The 20,407-nt window shown below is 46.5% G+C and overlaps 1 protein-coding gene across 4 annotated transcripts in view; it reads left to right on the top strand.

Annotated features, from left to right (window-relative positions):
• The window catches only part of LOC106748655 (voltage-dependent calcium channel subunit alpha-2/delta-3), a 21,552-nt gene extending 2,005 nt beyond the window's left edge, over positions 1 to 19,547 (top strand). Inside the window, exons 2-24 of one of the 4 annotated variants that reach the window (XM_014627389.1) lie at positions 726 to 807; positions 1,014 to 1,124; positions 2,526 to 2,742; positions 3,035 to 3,166; positions 3,861 to 4,463; positions 5,856 to 5,992; positions 6,178 to 6,258; positions 6,423 to 6,503; positions 7,315 to 7,389; positions 7,524 to 7,538; positions 8,108 to 8,215; positions 8,298 to 8,369; positions 8,493 to 8,634; positions 8,724 to 8,945; positions 9,352 to 9,451; positions 10,235 to 10,267; positions 12,495 to 12,599; positions 13,038 to 13,150; positions 13,508 to 13,644; positions 13,954 to 14,126; positions 14,219 to 14,424; positions 14,742 to 15,042; positions 15,610 to 19,547. In XM_014627389.1, coding sequence (XP_014482875.1) covers positions 726 to 807; positions 1,014 to 1,124; positions 2,526 to 2,742; positions 3,035 to 3,166; positions 3,861 to 4,463; positions 5,856 to 5,992; positions 6,178 to 6,258; positions 6,423 to 6,503; positions 7,315 to 7,389; positions 7,524 to 7,538; positions 8,108 to 8,215; positions 8,298 to 8,369; positions 8,493 to 8,634; positions 8,724 to 8,945; positions 9,352 to 9,451; positions 10,235 to 10,267; positions 12,495 to 12,599; positions 13,038 to 13,150; positions 13,508 to 13,644; positions 13,954 to 14,126; positions 14,219 to 14,424; positions 14,742 to 15,042; positions 15,610 to 15,901 — 3,538 coding nt within the window. In that variant the 3' untranslated portion in view covers positions 15,902 to 19,547. The remainder of the gene's footprint in view (positions 1 to 725; positions 808 to 1,013; positions 1,125 to 2,525; positions 2,743 to 3,034; positions 3,167 to 3,860; positions 4,464 to 5,855; positions 5,993 to 6,177; positions 6,259 to 6,422; positions 6,504 to 7,314; positions 7,390 to 7,523; positions 7,539 to 8,107; positions 8,216 to 8,297; positions 8,370 to 8,492; positions 8,635 to 8,723; positions 8,946 to 9,351; positions 9,452 to 10,234; positions 10,268 to 12,494; positions 12,600 to 13,037; positions 13,151 to 13,507; positions 13,645 to 13,953; positions 14,127 to 14,218; positions 14,425 to 14,741; positions 15,043 to 15,609) is intronic. The other 3 variants (XM_014627390.1, XM_014627391.1, XM_014627392.1) reach the window with 3 other exon arrangements.
• The last annotated feature ends 860 nt before the right edge of the window (positions 19,548 to 20,407 follow it).

The raw sequence follows: 20,407 nt of genomic DNA, 5'->3' as shown, positions 1-20,407 counted from the left end.
GGGGGGGGGGCAGGTGGGCGGTGAGGGCGAGAACGAGCATGCGGTAGCAGGGGAGGTGGGAGGAGGAGGATAAGGGAACGCGCGCGCGAAGGGGTGGATTCGCGAGGGCGAGAGAAAGAGGAGCGACGCCGAGAAACGAGAAACGTTGTCGAGGGTGTGAGCGATGCGAGAAGAAAGGCGGCGAATACGCGGGGTCGTGCGANTGCCTCGGAGAGGAAGGGCAAAAGAAAGGGTGGGAGGGAGGGAGGGAGGGAAGGAGAGAAAGAGAGAGAGAGAGAATGGACGGCGTAAGGAAACGCGTGACACTAATCGGGTATCGACTGTATACGTGGAGAACGTGGAGAGCGGGGGAGAGGGCGGAGAAGGACTCGCAGGCGTGAAAGGATTCGATACGCGGGATACGTTAGAACTAGATTCTAGCGGGCTCGGGAGCCGCGGCATGCATAATGTTTGTGTGAAATTACCTGACGAGGTACGAAGGAGAAGAGGAGGAGGAGGAGATGGAACGAGAGAGCGAGATGGGAGCGCGATGAAGTCGTGCGCGACGCGTACGCCTTGCCACCCTCTGCCGGCTCATTTTTTTTTCATTATTATTAATTAGCATAAGATAACAATGTCGCAGACGAGCGAGAGAGAGGCCCTTGATAGATCGTTCGCTGGGAAATTTCACTCGCCGATGCCTCACTTTCCTGAAATAATAATAACGTCATCATTAATTATTGCAGAGTAAAAAACTGGGCCTTAAAGTTTGGCGTGGATCTATGGGAGTTCGGTAAACAAGTAACTAAAATGGGCGAGATACAGAGAGTAAGATAATATACTTAGTCTATCTATATGTATATGTATATATATGTATATGTATATATATATATATATATATATATATATATACGTGTATGTGTATGTCCAATAATTCCATCCCGAGAGATTCCGAATCTTCTCGTTAAGCAAAAAAATCTTCGTAGTAGACGTATCGCCGTTAAACCCGCTGATTTTTACTACTTCCCGCTTAGAAATACCACGAGGAGGAGGCCGACATCGCAAGAAAAGACGGTCTTGTCCTCGTTCGAGAAATGGCCGCGGAGGTGAAAAACATGATGGACTTTAAAATGAACGCCGTGATGGTACGCCAACCAATCATTCATATCTCTTTCGTGCTTTTTCACCGGCGAAGACATCTCAGTTTTATATTATTCAGCAAATTAGGGAACCCGCGCGCTTCTTTTCGTCCTGTGTGCGCTGGACAACGTGTGTCGCAGAATCGGCGGAAATGCGCCGTGAATGATCGTCCCTCCCCGTGAGATTTGCCAAGTTACTCGGCCGGCTGTGTGCCAAGGATGACGCGCACATCGCAGATTGAGCTTCGGTGACGCGAATAAACGAACTCGTCGATTAGAACGACTCCTACGCGTAGGGAACGAAAACTTTGTTTGAATCTGCCCGACGATGAACAAACCAGACGCGTTTTAGTCGAAGGAAACGGAACTTTCGGTTTCCCACGATTTCCAAGTTCGCTTCTTACAAGGATATTTGGTTTCCCTCAGCCAAAACGCGCTTGGTTTGTTCATTGTCGGGTAAATTCGACCAAACTTTTATTTTCGTGTAATATCAATTTGCTACGTTTAGTTTCAGATAACGATTGGAATTTTCAAATACCGTGACTGATGACATTTCTTTTGATATTTCCGACCGAACGAGCGTCACTGACCGCCGATTCTGAGACGAGCTCTTTATCGGAGCGCAATCGATACGCATATTCGTCGTCTCAATTCGTCTTAATCGAGAATACATACACGGAAAAAATATCTCCGCTAACTCCGTAACTCAATTAAACAAAAAACTCGGTGATACACGGAGGGAAAAGATTGGTCGAGTTGACGTGACAATGAACGAGCTGAATGTGCTTTAGTTGAAGGAAGCAGAAAATTTCTGGTTTTTATGGGCCAAATTCTCTCCTTAAAACCAGAAATATTGCTTCCTTCGGCGAAAACACGTTTGGTCCATCCATCGTTGCGTTAATTCAATCTTTCTCCCCGTGTAGGAACGGAAGGATCCCTGTAGGAGATTCCTACTCGGCCAATTGCTCCTACTTGTATTTTAACAAGTTTAATGAATTTTAATGCAGCTGAATGTCCACGGATGTTCTCGCGTCGAGTGAACAGAAATATCATTCCTCGTCAACGAGTTCTCCTTTCTCATCACGGAATTTTCATCCGATCCCTGTTCACTTGCAGGAGATTTTTTTATCGTATACGAGGTGTGAGAAAAGTCGACGAAGATGTACAATCGACCCCTTGTTCGGTTGCGGGAGTTAAGATTTTTCCGTGCTTTCGAGGCACGCGGACGAAGCGAGAAATTCATTTTTGCTCTCGCACACACTCACATACCCACCCTCGCACACACACACACCCGCTTGCAACCGCGTCGGTAAACGTGTTGAGCGTTAAACGAATCGGACGATTCTATGCTTAGCGCGGCGAGTAAAGGCGCGAATGCGCAAGACGTAACGTAATTTACGTTCGCAGAGATTAGTGGAGAGCGCCGAGCAGGCCGCGGTGTCGGTGCCGAGAGAAGGGAACGTGTCGCCCAAGTATTACGTCTCGCATCGGCTTAACAACCTCGTCAGCGACGAGAAGGGTTTCGCGCAGGAGATGTTCCTCGCCGCCAATCGTCACTTCGACCACTTGGCGGTGAACGTCACCTTGTCCGCCGTCCTCCTGCCGAACGGAGTTCAAGACAACGGTACGAGAGGAATGTTCCTCCCTGGATCGCGCGATTCTCGCGACGTATCCACCACGTGCTGCACTGCACCCTCCTGTTCCTTTTCCCGTCACCGTTAGAGTGATACGTTTGTTTCTAACGGCAAAAAGTGCACCCCGGTCCAGGTGAAAAGAACAAACCCGATAATTTGTAAGGTTCACAATTAACCAAGTGTACTCAGAGAGACCCGGATACGCGGATGGTCGAGCTGACGACAGCGCCACTTGATCGTCCTTATTCGAGTACGGACTGAACCGGCTCGCTTTGCTTTCAGAACGTGACGTCGCTTCGGGTATCCAGTGGAGCGAGTATCTGGATCTCTTGTTTGTTAATAATTACGAGAGCGACCCTACGCTGTCGTGGCAGTATTACGGAGCGACCACGGGATTCCTGCGTCGCTTCCCAGGTACTCGTCGCCGTGCGTCGCGATGTTGAAGATGTTTCGACGCTGCGACAAAAAGAAAACGAACGCGGAACAAACCACAGCGGGAAGAGAACGAATGAAAAAAAAAAACGCTTTTGTGTCAGTAGAATCGGTCGATAGAATGGTCGAAAAGTTAAAAGGACGTCCGTCCAGTTGGCAGCCGCGAAAACCGTCGAAGGACGAGCGCCGTACAGCAGCGATATCATTGAAACCGATACTCGAGCGCGATGTTTCATTTCGCTTTAAGCCGCGCCATGGAGAGCTGTGTTTGATTTCGCTCTCCGGTTAACGCCGCGTCCTTCACGGACTTATTTCCGACGTTTCGTGAACATTTCCAGTTGACTTCCAGTTGACCTCCAGGGAGAGCCTGACACTCGAGACGAAGGTTGCATTCCGAAGTGTGTTGACATGACTGAGAATCTATACTTCACGTTACGTGTGCTATGCATTTTCAGTATTGTCTGTACTTTCACACATTTTCGGGATGCAACCAATACACGATATATTAGTTTCAACGATACCGTCGTTGAATCGAAGAAGAATTATATTCCAATCACGGCGCCGTTGATCAATTCTACTTATTATTACAACGGTTTTGTCTCGGAATCTCGCTCTTGTCCGCCTCGTCGGGAGGCGGACGAGGGAATAAGAGGCGATGATGTCTTTATGATAACAGCGATATCGTGGCCGCCGGTGGAGGTTACGTCCAGAACGTCCAAGTCCGCCTTGCATCGGACCGCCCGCGACGTGTACGACTTTAGGATGGCGAATTGGTTCGTCGGCGCGGCGAACAGCCCGAAGGACCTGGCGATACTGATAGACAGCGCGACCTACAAGTCCGACCGGAATCGCCGGTTGACCATCGCCACGACCAGGATCATCCTGGACACCCTCGGGCCGGACGACTACGTGAACGTGTACCGATACGGCGAGAACGCGGAGGAGATCGTGCAGTGCTTCAAGGACAGTCTGGTGCAGGCGTCGCCCGAGAACGTCCAGGAGATGAAGATGGCGTTGGGCTCGGTGAAGCACGAGGAGTCCGCGACCAACATCTCCGCGGCGCTCAGCACCGCCTTCGAGATCCTCCACAAGTACAATCGCACCGGTCAGGGCAGCCAGTGCAATCAGGCGATAGTGCTGATCACGTCCGACAACGACGGCGCACCGACGGAGGTGATAAAGCGTTACAACTGGCCGCACATGCCCGTGCGGATCTTCACTTACCTCATCGGCGGCGACAAGAGCCCGGAGCTCCGGAACACCGCCTGCACCAACAAAGGTGAGCCCGGACCTCCAATGGGTGCAGTAAAGTCTTCAGCTTGCTTTTCGCTCCGAGCGATAATATCGTAACGTAATTTCTCACGAAAGGCGTTCCCCACGCTTCCAAAAGTCGCGGTTTAAATCTTGGGAATTGTTGTCACGTCCGGTGTAGCGCGTTGGAGACGCTGTTCGCTAGGAGTGCGTTGCAATTTAACGCTTCGAGCAAGAGGCTGAGTTCGAATCTGCAATAAATCCAGTAAACCTTAAACCGTTCTCTGCTGCGAGCGGTAAAATGTAACGTAATTTCTCGCAAAAGGCATTTCCCACGTTTCCTAAAGTCTCTGGGAATCGCAAACTAACGGTAACGCAATATCAATGTTATAATTTCTCATTCAACAATGTAAATGTGATATAACGTGTGTGTTATGTAAAAGTTACATCGTTAAATGGAAAATTATAACATTGATGTTACGTTATTAATAGTCGGTGTTTATCGGGTCGTAATAACGTTAAATATTAGGAATTGTAATGTCTGGAAACGCTTTTTGTTAGACATTATGTTACAACTTAATGCCTAAAAGTTCTAAAAGAAAGACTTATTACACCTACGGTGAATCTAGCCTAAAGGCTCGTCTATAATACGGATCACTTCCAATCTCAGCGGCCAATCTGTCGCTGAAATTGGAAACGGACCGAATCAAACGACCGCGACTATACGACTCTGCGACCACATTGTTGATCCCGCTTAACGTTGCCGCGCGGATTGCTTGCGATTTTACTTGCTTGCTTGCTTGCTTAAAGCATCATTGTACGTGAAAAACTTTCAGTCGTAATCATGAAGCGGTAAGCAAATTAACCAACCACAGTCGACTATCCTGCTTACCGTCCAGGGATAATCGAGTATGATTGGTCAGTTCGCTTACTGCTTTACAGTTGCGACTAAAATTTATTCACACGTGAAGCGTCTATAATAGTAAGTGTACGTTCATAAAAAGAATAAGAAGAATGACCAATCATATTCGAATGTAAGGAGAATAATCGATTGTGATTGGTTAATTTCTTATTCTTCCTTCATAAAACATACTCCTATTGTAGACCACGTTTAATGACTTTTATTCCCTTACGATCCACGATTGAATTGGATCGGGAAGTGTCTCTGCACCGTAAAAAATTTTGTGACACAGTGAAAAATTTTGCGTCAGAAACGATCTATTGAAATTTTTGTACTATTTTAACACGGGGAGTGTGTTAAAAAGTACTCAAATGTAGTGTTAAATCAACATTGTTGAAGTAACACAAGATTTCAGTCGATCGTTTTTAGCGCAAAATCTCTTACCGCACGGTCGAAAGTTTTTCTGCTCAATCACGGGGTGAAAAAGTTCCTCAACGTCAATGATCGATGACCTCGTAGGATTTTACGCGAGGATAACTGACGCGGAGGATATCCACAACAAGGTCTTTGAATACGTAAAAGTCCTGGCGCGGCCTATGGTGCTTTACCAGCACGACCATCCGATACACTGGAGTCCCGCCTACGTGGGCGGAAAGGTAAGGTGATTTTCTCGCGCGTTGATCGCTCACCAGCATCATTATTTAATTTCTTGCTTATCGCACATTTCGCGCTCGTTGATCGACGTTTCGAACGCGGAGATATCCGGTCCGATATCGCGTGTGCACGAGAGAATCGCAGTCCGCTTTTGTCTTCTCACCGGTAACGAAATTTGAAATTTCAGAGCAGTAGGTACGGCCGAGAAAACCGCGGGCAACTGATGACGTCTGTGACAGCCCCGATTTTAGATCGCCGGAATTACACGGTAATTATTTCGAGAGAGAACAGTAGTATACATGTACACGGAGCTCGCTTTCGACCGCTTTCGTCCGATTTTTAAACCGCGCCCGCGAATGCTATAAATGTGAAGTAATACACAAATAAATTGTACTTCACTGTTTCCTTTTTTTTCTGTGTTATCGTTCGAAGGTGAAAACGGCCAATTTATTGGGTATCGTTGGTACCGACGTACCTGTTGAGGAGATTCAGAAACTCGTGCCGCCTTACAAGGTACAGAAACAACAACGCTGCTTTTAATTCCGTTCGGTTGCGCCGCTGACGCGAACTGAATAAAGCCTGGCTTGGTCACACGCTCTTCTCCTCCTGAAATCAGACGATAAATTAGAAAATTTTGCCCGACTACACAAACAGAAGAACAATTCCGTTAGTGTGTAACTGTAATTTCCTGTCGTTCGGGGACCAGACGAAAACTCTGTTCTACGAACGGAAAAATTCATGTGGGTGTTTTTTATTCGATCAATTGTTTTCAGTCGTCTCGACCGAATTTTAATACAGCTTCCAGATAGAATGAAGAAATGCTGAACGTAGTGTGCAAATATTTAATATATGCTTTGTGATGCCATTGCAACAGCACAACTTGTTTAAAATGTGCCCGTTTTAAGAAATATTCATTTATTACGTCATAATTTTAATCAAAGTATTGATAATTTCAATCAAAGTATTCTTATTACTACAATAATTTTTTATTCTGTTGACTACTTTTTATTTTATTTTAATAACTACTTTTCTATTTTCCATTTTATTTAAATAACTATTTTCTATTTGTGAATTTTGTTTTAATAACTTTTTTTATCTTTCATTTTATTTTAGTAACTATTTTTTCGCACGGTAACAGAGAGATAGTATTTCTTGTATCTCACCCCGAGAGTTTTCATCTGGTCTCCATGCTCGGTCGCAGAAACTGGGTTTTTTTATTTTGTATAAAATTAGTCGCGTCGGTGTGCAACCGTTCTGACGAGTCATTTCCCTTCCCTCGTTATTCAGCTTATTAATACCTTGATGTACGTAATTTCAATTGCAGTTAGGAGTTAATGGATATTCGTTTATTGTTGACAATAATGGCAGAGTTCTGTATCATCCTGACCTTCGGCCTCTCGTAAGTAATTGATACCTTGACACTTCTCGTAGATATGCTGTGAAAAAGCAACCGATATAGATTAACCATCTGTCTGTTTGGCGAACGAACGAGGGTATAACATCGTGTAGTAATTACTTGAATGTTTCACGCAGCCCGGAAATATGGAGGTAAACATGTGTCGGATACTCAAGATATCCGGAAACTATATTAGATTACGCTTCACTCACAACGCACATTTTGATTGATTCACAGACGATTCTTTTAATTGGCCAGAAAAAGGATCCAATCTATAGAGCACATTTCGAGAAAAATGAAGATGAAAATTTGACACACGATTTAAAAAGTATAAATCATACCTAGTCTCTTCACGATCGTTCAAGAAGTCAAGCATGGTCCATTTTCCTCTCTTTAAGGATATTCATTGACAGCTTTGATCTTGAAAAATAGATAAAAAAGATTAAATTAGTAAAAGATGGTACCACTAGTGTAAAATGAAAATTATTTTTCAATTAATTTTAGACGCCCGTAAAGGATTGGATCTTTTTATTTTATATAGAAAGACATATAGACTACTCATTGATAACAAAATCTCAGAAATTATAATTTTCTGAGTTGGATCTTTCTTGCACAACTATTCCAATTCGGCCGATTTTTGATTATTTCAAAGAACATTCTAATCGAGAAGTAATACATGCGAATACGTGACATTTTATAAGAAAACGTGTGTATTTTGCAGTACGAGGAAACACTAAAGCCTTCGTATATAAGTGTAGATCTATCGGAAGTCGAGCTCGCAGAATACGACGGACCTTCCCACTCGCTGAACAACTCGATCTTGCTCGATGTAAGTCTGACGTCATCGCGCGGTCTTATTCGTGTTGTAATGTACGAAACAATATCTCAACGGCATTATTCCTCCCGTACAGCTGAGGCACGACATGATCGATCAAAAGGAAGGAGAAACGGACTTTGCAATCAAAATGCATTACGATGATATGGTGAGATATTGCGAAAAGTTATCGCGCGAGTGAATCGTACTATTCACTATATTTTACAGATATGAAATTCTTGTTTCACGCCGCTCCGTCGTGTGACGACATTTGTTTGTATGTATTTTGCAGAAGAGAGTCACGATTAGACGGCACAACTACTTTTACAAGCCGATCGACGGCACGCCGTTCTCCTTGGGCCTGGCTTTACCGGAAGGCTACGGCATGTTTGAATTGCGGGCCGAAAAGGAAATCAAACACGCTATCATAAACGGTAAATTGCGCTCTCGCTCACTCGCGTCGTTGCGCATTTGCGTGATTCGGGAAACAGAAAAGTCACACCACCGTTGACCGCTGTTGCAGTAACGGAGTTCTTCAAAGGGAACAATTGGAAGGTGCACCCCGATTGGGTGTACTGCGAGTACAATTCGGCTTCCGATAAATTCTTTTCCTCCCCGGAGGAACGCGTCCTGCATTTTTTGACACGGATGCGCAGACCGGGGTGGAAGTGGATGTCCTTGAGACCAAGGAGTCCCAGCTCGCACCATAAGCAGGCGAGCAAGCCGGATAAAGATGCTTATTATTGTAAGTATATTTATTTTTTATTTTATATAACTATTTTTTATTTTACTTAAGCAACCGTTTCTTTTATTTTATTGGACAAACTATTCTTTATTTAATTTCAGTAACTATTTTCTGTTCTTTCATTTTGTTTTGATAACTGTTTTTCTATTTTTATTTCTATTAGTAATTATTTTTGTACCTTTTTAATTTTATTTAAACTAATTTTATCTATTTTTTTATTTTATTTGGTTTTTCATCTGCGGACGGGAAGTTCGGGAAACGAGGGCGGTGCGAAGTTTTCCGATGTCAATTAGAAAGCGAGCCGTACTTATTTTAGCACAAATCAAACGACTTTTCTCGTTAATAACACGGTAGCGATTGAAACGGATGAGACGCGGGAAGTAACACGACAACTGTCGCATTTCAGGCGATAAGAGATTAGTGCAGTCCTTGGTGTTGGACGCCGAGGTGACGGATGGATTCGATAAGAGGACAAGCGGTACGATGCACAAGGAGGAAAATCAAAAGTAAGTTGCGCGTCGGCAGTACGGCAAGTGCACGCCTGTCTTCATTCACCACCAACCACCTACACACACTTCACTGCAAACCGATCGAGCACTGCAATGCACTAGCACGCGGTTTTTTACCACGCACCGAGAGCCAGAATGCCGGAATCACTTTGTAAATTATTACTGTCACTGCCACTGCCTTGATATCAACTGCCCGTGATTTCTTGTTTTGCATAGTCATTTTGCACATGGTGTAGAAGAAACGGAAAATGACGGGAAAGAAATCGACCTCCGTTAGAGACGGAACGAAAGATGCGGTCGTTCTAGAGCGGTCAATCAACGGCGAACGATCGAATTTTTTGACGATCGCCGAACCGATGGTTCGGAATTCCGTGCAGAATTCGGCGAAGCTGCGTGCGTGCGTGCGTGCGTGCGTTTGTACGTTCGTGCGCGCGCGCGTGTGTGTGTACGAGGAAAGTCGCGTGTACACACACACACACACATACACACACATGTACGACTGAAAGATTCCCCAAAGGCGACGAAACAGACCGCACGCACGATTCGTCGTTTTGGGACGCGCGTTTCTCACACCTGACGTGTGTTTTATCTGAGACTCGTACAAATCAATACTCTCTCTCTCTCTCTCTCTCTCTCTCTCTCTCTCTCTTCTATCTATCTATCTATCTCTTTACAATATGCGAAATGAGAACTATGCGCAACGTCCAACATTTCATTTACAATATTATCTTTTATTGCATATTTTTATTACATTTTATTATTGTGTGTCTCCACCGCTAGCCCTATTGCCATACTGATGGCTCTACTGCACAGGTAAATCCATTATGCACAATTATTTGTCTCTAACACGTTAACACGTTTGTCAATGATAATGCACGGTAATACTCATTACTTTGTGATGATCGTATTCTGTTTCGGACTGTGTTCTAACACGCCCGGTATACTCTCGGATGGACGATATGAGAGCGTGTGTGTTAATCGTGCGGTGTATTTCCGGCAATTGTTTCCCGTCTTTGTCTCGAGACTCGTGATTACCGTACGGGTGTCGTGCCCCCGCGCGTTGTAGCACGGAAGCCGTACCGAGCTTTACATTTCTGTTCCGACGACCGTTTCCGCACACGAGTCTACACAGGCTGTGCCAAAATCGTGATGGTGTAATCGAGAAGATTGTGATTCTCTCAGGAGAGGAATAACAATCATTCCATAAATAAGCTCACGGAAATTACGAAGTATGCTCACAAGAAACGTGCAAAATTAAGGCCATATTGAGCACAGCACGGATCGTTTAGTGCTATAATAACGAGATGCGCACCATCATCGTGAGTAGTAAGACTCAGGTCGACATCAAATCTTAATTTATGTAATCAAACGATTCAAACGTTTCGGATCCTCTTCAGTGGACCAATAAGAGTACAATAAACACGATGAAGTAACACCGAAGAAGAACGAGATCTCGAGGTGGTGTGGGAAGTGTCAGAAGCTAAATTCGAAAGGCAGAATCGGGCATGTAAAAATTGCCGGACGGCCTCGAAGTCGTGAGAAATCGCAACGGATGGAATTCCGTCGACTCGTACACGACTATAGTCGGTACACGGGCTAAAACGAAACGCTTGGCAGCCGTCGACTATAGCCGCTTCATTTTCGGAGAGGTCTCGCTGTAAAAAAATAGGCGAATTAAAGGGGAGTCGAGCGATGGGAGAGAGAAAGCTCGGGACGTGTCCGATCTCTCTCCGCGCGCGCACAGCGCTTTCCCTTGAAAATCCGCCTATTCTTTACGCGATTAGCCCGAAGTGGGAAGCGTAAAGAGGTCGTAATGATATCACGTCTGTGGAGTTGTACGATAGTCATTACTTCCTAGTGAGAGGCTACTTGATGAGAGGAATGAACTTTCTGGGCGGAATGGAATCCGCTCACTTTCAGCCTGAAAGACTCGCGAGGCTCTTGATGGCGCGTTGTCATCGAGGGAGATATCATCCTTCCTCTCGATTCCACCGTCGCGCACAAGACACTCTATGAAGTGTGAGGTGATAACTATTACCACTTTGAATATCTTCGGAACTATGAGAGTAAGAGAAAACTCACCTAACGGATTACATGGTGTAGAAACGGCGGTCTTATATGGCGGTTGTAACGATTCTTTTCTAGGCGGAGCAGCTTCAAAGATCTGAAGGTCACTTTGTTTTCGTAATGGAATCGTATAGTTTTTTTTGTAACATAAATCGATTCCTACGTTCATTCTGCGTATAAAAGTACCAGAGTAAGATCGCTGAGAAGTGAATACTTTTCGAGACACTTTACTTCTTAATCATATTGAAGAAACATCAGGATAAAAAGGATGAAATATCTCGGAAAATAATCACTTTTTGATGATCTTACTCTAGTACTTTTACACGCGGAAGAGTCGATTTATCTTAAAAAAAAAAAAACAAAGGCGACCTTTAGATCTCTGAAGCTACTTCACCTGCAAAGAAAGCGTTACAATCACAAACCGACTTCTGTAGCATGTAATTTCTATTAAATACATTTTCTCTTGGTCTCATAGTTTCGAAGATATTCAAAGTGGTAACCTTTATCGCCTCGCCTTGTATAGTGCAATCAACGTGATACGATTATCGTCGCGACGATGATGACATTCAGAGAGCGATGTGAAACATATTCTTTGTGTGTACTTTTGCATAACGTAGCATCGTTAACATCCCGAGTAGAAGACGCGAGTTGCGAGTGTGTACCGTCGAACTGGCGCGCGATAGTGTTAATTAAACGTAGGGTCGCGCTACGGCAAACACGTGTCCGACGGTGTCGCGGGCTCTCCGTTGTCCCTCCGTCACTGATCTGCGCGCTCCCGTTTTTCCCCCCGTCGAACTTTAAGCTGCCAAGACTGTGTGTCGACGGGACGATCCCACGAACCATGCAAGCGAGTTAGTTTGAGTTGCAATTCGGCTTTTGGATATGCAAGTAATTGCGTACCGGTGACCGTGTTTCTCTTGATCCCGCCGCCGCCGAGGATACGCTTCACATGGTTGATTTTGCAATTTTGCAGTCAGGGCAAGGGTAGATTCGGCGTCACCAGGAGCTTCATCGCTACCAGGAGCGGGCTTCTGCGTTGGCACGAGCACCAGCAGAACGACGACAGCACCGACGAACCGTGAGCTCACTTACGTCTCTAGACAGAAGCTAGATTTTCTTAAAAGCCAGATATCGCATAACCGCGTTAAGAAAAGAATGAGAAAGAAAAGAAAGGAGAATGTCGCACTGGGAGAAAAATATAATTATTTTCGGGGACAACAATACTCTTGTTGTTTTTATTTCAACCACAAAAATAATAGGAGCAGCATGCTCGTAAGATGGTTATCACTGACACTATAATAACACTTACTAGAAAAATAATTATCTTGGCCATTTTTGTGTGGTTAAAATAAAAGGAAGATATTGTCGTTTCCGAAGATAACGATATTTTTCTCTCAGTGCGTCAGCCGCGGTCCTCGTCGGTCACGAGACGGGAGATGATGCGCGACTTGCATGGCGAATCGATGAAATCCAGATGCAGTTAAACACAATCGGCACTCTAACGATTTGTGCGCAGGCTGTTCGCGGAAAGGCACGCGAGAGCCATGGACTCGTCGTGGTACAAACGCGCGGTGGATCAACACTCCATAGAACCGGAGAGCTTCGTCTTCAGCGTACCGTTCGATGCGGGTGAGTACTGAACGACCACCGTGCATACATTCTCGGAGAATCGCTCGGAGTAAAAGTAAAATCAAAGTTAAAGTGTTCCCCGTCAGTCAAATTAACACATTCAAGCTCGAACCTTCACCTTTCTGATTAGCCCGCCTCATTAGACCATGCGACCTTCAGCTAAATGCTAAAACGGACTTGCAGCCATACCGTCACGACCGATGGAATGACTTTTATATTTTCGCGATTTCAAATTTACCTTTACATATCGCAAGATCAAACCGCGCTTAAATCCTCACGGATTTAACCTCTACGCCTCTGAGTCTCGCGTGTTACATTGTGCGCGCGTATTGTGAGGATTATTCTCGATTTTCTTAGCCGATACGGCCGATCCGCTCGTCACCGCGACTCACGCGGTGTTCTACGGCAAAGGCCACAAGGCTCCGGCGGCGGTGGTGGGCTTGCAGTTTCAGCATTCGTCCTTGGCGACTCACTTCGTCAATATCACATCTACGGTAGGTCGATATTCTCCCTTTCTCTCTCGCACATCTAACCCTGGAAAGGTCAACGGAGGGAGGACTGGTCCCAAGCTGCTTTCGTTTCGGTTTTTTTTTCTTTAGCAATGTTACGGCAGTTGCCTCGCGACTTTTCCTAACTTTTTCATCAAACATCAGACAGAAATAACGGAGATACGGGAAAGGCATTGGGGTCTGATTGACCGCAATGGACTTCGGTGCTAGTTGGAAATGGTGGCCTTTCCCATTATCAAGCGATGAATGCGCTATGCGTGTGACGTCATGTCGCGTCACGTATTCGTTTTGCAGTGCACCGGTATGGCGGGCTGCAAGAAGAACTGCGCGTCGGAGGAGCTGGATTGTTACATTCTGGACAACAACGGATTTATCATCATAAGCGAGCGTCACGAGCACACCGGCAAGTTCTTCGGCGAAATAGACGGGACTATAATGGACTCCTTGGTGCAAGACAGGATTTACAGGTAAGGTGACTGAAGACTCGCGCGTTTGCACGCAACTATCGAAGTACCTTGAAGCAGTCAACGGCTTAAATCTCCTCCCGGTGAACTTTCAGGAAAGTAACCGTCATCGATTATCAAGGAACTTGTAGCCCGCAAGAGTCTCACCAGTCGTCGGCGCCGCGAGCATTGTCCAGCTTTATCATCAAGATAACAGCCACGTTCGGCAAATTTCTCTGGACCTTGGCTTTAAGCCTCAATTTTCAAGACCTGTGGCAGACAGTGTCGGCGTTCGCCAACGACGCGATGCACTCGTTAGACGGTAAAGATGCTTGAAAGATGCGTTTGTTCTCACGTTGCAGTGCGAGTGAAGGTGTCGCGAGCGCTCCGATATTCTCGCTCGGAGTTATCATAGTTGATGACTTCTTCATGATTTGCAGTAAAATTACAGTAAAGTCACCATAAAGTTGGCGGATTACAGTAAAATGACAGCAAACTGACCGACTTTGTAGTAAAGTTGCATGACTTAAAAAACTTTTCCGAGCTGTAACAAACAGAGCTCGAAAGGAGCGCTCGTTTCATTATGCTCGCATGAGCGTGTACGGCGGTCGAGAATGCATGGACGGGATTCTCTCGCAGACGATCTGGTGTTCAACGACGACGGGGAGTCGCGAGACGCCGAGACGTCCATCGACTCGACGGACGAGGCGACGCCGGACGAGAACAACGTGTTCGCGAGGTTCCCAGCGATCGCGCCCGCGACGCCCGCCTCGCCGCCGACCACTCGAGCCACGTCCGCGCATTACCCGCCGCAGAAGTTGCGCACGTGCGAGAAGAAGACGGATCTGTACATCTTGCAGCCGGAGAGACTCAACACCAGCGGCCAGAGCAACCCTCTCAAAGGGAAACTCACCAATTGTCACGTAACCGGATGCGAGAGGTAATCCCGAGGCAATCTTGACGTGTCGCCGAATAAAATTTCTTCGGTGATCGAGCGATGGCTTTCCCGAAATTATCAAACGGACGCGCGAAATTAAATTCCATCGGATTCGATTAACTTAAATCTCGTGAAATTACTTTTCGTCCGATTCAATTGGATTTAATGAAATTAATTTCGGGAACATGTCACCCGAAGTGTGATTTCATTACTTCCGAAGGTATTCGACTTTCTCATTACAGCTCGATATCTACGTCACTTATCATGAACTTTTCTTTTTTTAACAAACAGATTTTATTCTATTTATTCAATTTTTCTTCCTTTATTTACTTCACCGTGAGTCCAAGTGAGTTTGAACCCAGGAGGCTGGTAGTAAATCCATCTTAGAATTTAACACGATACTGAGATGAAAATATTCGCGCCTGCCGTTTTCTCACGGAGCCGTCAATGCGAGGAGACTTCCGCATCGGTTCGAGACGTGAGAAATTTCCGCTTCACGATTTCTCGCGTCTAGATCCGCGTGCGAGGAACGACTTTTTAATCGAACTTTGCTCGTCCGCTTCACCGCAGACCGTTCAGCGTCCAGAAGATCCGCCACACGAATCTGATACTGCTGGTCGTCGACACGCTGTGTCCGTGCGGCAGCAAGCAGCTCAGTATCGAGCCCATAGAGGCTCTCACGGAGCCCGGCGCGTGTACAGCGAGACGGGAGCGCCTTTACCGGCGAAGACCACCGAAATGCATCAACTACCACCCTGAAGAGATGGAGATCAAATTCTGCGGCGGCGCGTGCCGCCTATTTAATTTCTCGTCGTTGAGTCTTATGGTTCTCTTATCCATCGTTACAGTGCGGCTTGCGTGACTCTGTCAGGATTAATTGCGCACACGTTTACAAATTTACCTTTTTAAAATGGATTTAGCGTTGTCGTTTCTATGAAACAGTTACATAAAGAGAAGAGAGAGCAGCAGGTAATAAGAGCGAAAGAGAGGGAGAGAAAGAAAGAGAAAGAGAGAGGGGGAGAAAGAGGGAGAGAGAGAGAGAGAGAGACCAGTGTGCTAGGTTCGCGAATTACATTATACTACGTGAGGGTGGTGAAATATATATACATACACATACATTATATATATATGTTACGTATGTTACATATCCGATTATAAATTCTGTTACGCGAGAGTCCTGAATATTTATGTGTGTGCGGTCTCGCACGCGCGTCGAAATTTATCCTCGATACCGGACAAAGCAATAAGTGCCCCAATATAAAACACGAAGTGTAATAACGCGAGACGATCGCGAGAGAGAACGGGAGATTATTCGAGATTTGCGTGGACGCGGAGTCGGTCGCTCGGTTCACGACACACAACGTCGTAGCGGTCGTAGCGATGCGCGAGGCAATCGACGAGCGGTCGTGCGAGAGTCCTTCCGACCTTTGACAGCGGCCGCCGGGGAGGTCGCCCTCCGGTTTCCCTACCCCCGGCCGCGCTTCCACGTCCGTCGTTCTCACGAAGGATTGCTCGAGAAGGTTTCATTTCTCCGGCGCGATTCCCTCCTTCATAGCAACAGAGAGACCCGCGCCCCCTCGTCGGCCGTGTCCGTAGACCATCGCCTCGAACGAGGCGAACGTTCGTCGCGCACCTGAGCTCTCTCTCCGATGCTCTCCGAGCGTCCGCCACGTACAAAAGAGCGCGAACGCCCGGTGAAGCGTACTACCTCGACGCGCTTTTGAATCTCGCTCATTGCATTTCCGTCGCTTCGCAGCGGCTGATCGCGTACCCGACCGACCGGGCAGGCCTAAGTTCGAACCGCCGATCCGAACGCGACTGAACGCGGTTCACCCGACGAAGAGCGGATATTCGGAAGCGTAACGGAGGATACCGCGGCGTGCTCGTCACTCCGAGCATTCGCGAGCGCATTCGCGAACACCGTTCGATGCCGGGGATTCGCATTGCCACCGGAACCGCTTCCTCGTCGAACGTATGCAGCTGCTGCGAGAGTATTACATATCCAGTCTCGTTCTCGCGTCTTTCTCCCGCCGGGAATGCCGTGCGATCGCACGTGTACGCATCAACGTACGAATCAGTACGACGGCTTGCCTATTCCTTTTTCTACACGGGGAAAAATATGACTCCACTGCTAAGAAAAGCGCGATTACTCCGTTTACTTTCCTTTGAGCGACGATTATCCCCAGCGAAGAATTTGGTTTGCAATAGTCTAAAAATATACTCATCACAAACCTGAGATAAGCTCATTATCGCGTATTCAAAAGAAGAATTTATTCTCTTTCGAAAGTTCAATTCGGTTATTCTGAATAAACCAAATGCGAAGTTTGTGTTTTAATTTAATTAAAATTGATTGAAATATTAAACTAACTAGGATTCAGAATATATTTTGAGTGAATTCGATGCCTTATATGATGGAGTTGTGATATATGTGCGGATGGAAACTTACGAAGTGCTTGAAATAAGTAACACTTGAGAATACAGAATATGTATTGTTCTGTGTGTAGCAGGCACACGCGCTCGGACGCAGACTCGGCACGAGTCCGTTCTGGGTTTGCGCGCCTGCCGACGAGGGCAACCCGTCACGCTGACCCGTGCGTTGACGCAACGCACAGTTTCACAGCGGGGAGCAAAATATCGCGTCTGAGTGCGCGATTTTGCGATCAGCGGCGGATTCGTTCCGGTGTAAATGCGAATCAGCTGCGGCGCGACTGTCCCTCACACCTCCGGCGAGGTATTGTCGTACCTCCCGTGAAAACGGGAGATTCGCCGAGAAGAGTCTCCCCCCTTTTCCCCGATCCCGTCGTACTCGGATCGAGTGTTTTCGTCGCGACGTAGACTGATACCGGGAATCGCTTAAAAAACTAGTTCAATAGCGCAAACGAGTGATGAGGATAATCAAAATAGCAGAGCAATAAACGAGAGAGAGAGGAGAAGCCGTTACCGTGAAGAGAATTAATTAATCGGTTCGCGCGCGGGCGAGTCGGGGAAATCGACGTCGTTCGGTTCCACCACCGAGACGGCCGAGCAATGAACTTCCCCGGGACGTGGCCTACGGAGGAACGATCTGACTCGACTACACTCCGCGTTGGCATCGCCATCCACGTCGTCTCACGTAACACCAAGCTCGACGATATGAATTCTGTCATTCACGCTCGATGAGTTTTCTACACGCGACCAGAGTCGCTCTCCCGCCGGGGAGAGCGCGGTCGATTATAATTCGGATTCCGCTGCGAACGCGACGATAAATATCTCGGCCTAGCAGCAGCATCGACGTCCCTACGTCGTTATGTCGAACGACGACGCGTCTTTCGGTTGCGTTAATTACGGGTTGTACAATCTCGGACAGAGAGAGAGAGAGAAAGAGAGAGGTTCTCCGTCTTCTTCTTCGTCAATCAGTCAGGATTACTTCGCGCCATCTCCGTCTCTTCGACGCGATTGCCGGTACCGAGTTCGTTCTTCCGGAAGAAGGAGAGCGATATTTCCGAGAGAGCCGGCGCATCGCACGAACTTTTCGCGCAGAGTCGCGGGCCACTACCTGTGAGAGATCCGCGTGCTACCTCGCATCGCGGCACTCCCGACACTCGCGACGACCGTGTCCGTTTCTAAGATCCGTTTCTGAGAATATTAAATAATCGTATTATTCGAAACTCGACTCAAATGAGATACTCGGCTCGGGATTTAGAGTTAGATCCGAATTTGCCGGTCGAGTCTCGCGGTCCGCACACGTGTGACGTTACGTTTGCTCTCGGTTCAACGGTAAAGTTCAGATCTAACTTTCAACTGAAATCTGGGCCTGTATTAACAGTTGTCACTTGAAACTCGTCTCGTGTGAAATATTCAGTATCTAATTCAAAGTTAGATCCGAGCTTGAATCGTATGGTGTACTTGACATTACGTCTGTGAACGCTGTTCAACTTAAGAACTCATATCCGGCTGTGATTTCAAATCTGAATATCTTATCTGAGACAGGTTTCGAGTACAAACACTTTTAATACGGTATCTTGGTATCTCACGGCCGCTAATACGGGTCTTAAGCTTGATATTAGTAATTGTCACTTGAAACTTGTATCTCAAGTGAGTGATACTCAGACGTGAATCTCCAGTTAGATCTGAAATTTTCAGCTGAGTCGCAATCACAAGTGATGATGTCAATCAGGTGTGTATCGTAAAGTTTAACTGAGGAAAATTCAGACCTAACTCTCTCCAATTAGTTCAAATCCGAGTATCTCACGCGAAGTTTCAAGTAACGTCTATTATAACACAGGCCTGAAACTTTTAAATCAAATTCTCGATGGAGACGCTTGAGATGCCCGCCGAGTTTTACATCGGCGTAGCTTTCGCGCCCTGAGGCAAAGAGAGAAAGAGAGAGAGAGAGAGAGAGAAAAGCCACCCGAGGCTCGATGCGCTATAGAAATTTTCCATCCGTGTCACAAACGCACACGTATATACGGGAATTACGTTGCTCCAGAGGCGAAAACCAAAACAACCAAAAAAAAAAAAGAAAAATTGTACGATAAAAACAAATAGCGCAGAAGACGCGTAAATCCGTTTCGTAAAGTAAGGCGCGAGTTAGCCTCATTTTTACGACCTAATGTTAAGAGTAACGTTACGGCACCCTTGCTTCTTCTGCAGATAATATACTATGTTACGCGTGTGTGAGTGTGTATGTGTATGTGTGTGTGTGTGTGTATGAGAAAGAGAGGAGAGGGAGAGAGATAGATAGATCAAGAGAAAGAGAGAGAGAGAGAGAGAGGAATTCACCTTGTAAATTTTTGCCACGTGTCTCTCCACGCATACTTCGGTGCTCCCGCAGAATCGCATAGAGCTGTACGATACATATCGATCGATCAAGAACCGAAATCACGGGGAACGGAGAACGCGACGCTTGGAGCAACGAAATAATTGATAAGGAGCCAACAGTCGGAATCTAAGTGTAATCTAATATCCGTCGCTTCTTGTTCGAGCCGGAGGGGAGAACGTGAGAGCGAGGGAGCGACGACGTTCCCCTCCAGCGAGAACAAGACGCGACACCCGGGAGAAACATTGTAGTTCGTTACACACCGCGCGTGTATCCACGATGACGGACACGGAGAAAGGGGAACGAGAATGGAGCAAATCGCGTCTTGCATTTTCATTCCAATTGATATTTATTCACTATCGTTCGAATTCAAAACGCGTGCGAGCGTGAGAAAGGTAGAGAGAAACAGAGAAACAGAGAGGGAACCATCGAGTTCTCCGCGAAAAACGTCACGGAGGAAATTACGATCGCGAGACGGACCGATCGATGCGAATGTGAGAAGGGCGCGCTAATCACGATTAGCCGATTAGCGTAGCGGCTGATCGCCACCCTCCCCCCTCCCACCCCCCC

Source organism: Dinoponera quadriceps, unplaced genomic scaffold (assembly GCF_001313825.1).
Source record: "Dinoponera quadriceps isolate SergipeBrazil2010 unplaced genomic scaffold, ASM131382v1 scaffold2094, whole genome shotgun sequence".
In the NCBI taxonomy this organism is placed as follows: domain Eukaryota; kingdom Metazoa; phylum Arthropoda; class Insecta; order Hymenoptera; family Formicidae; genus Dinoponera; species Dinoponera quadriceps.
This window is presented reverse-complemented; position numbering and strand designations above follow the sequence as displayed.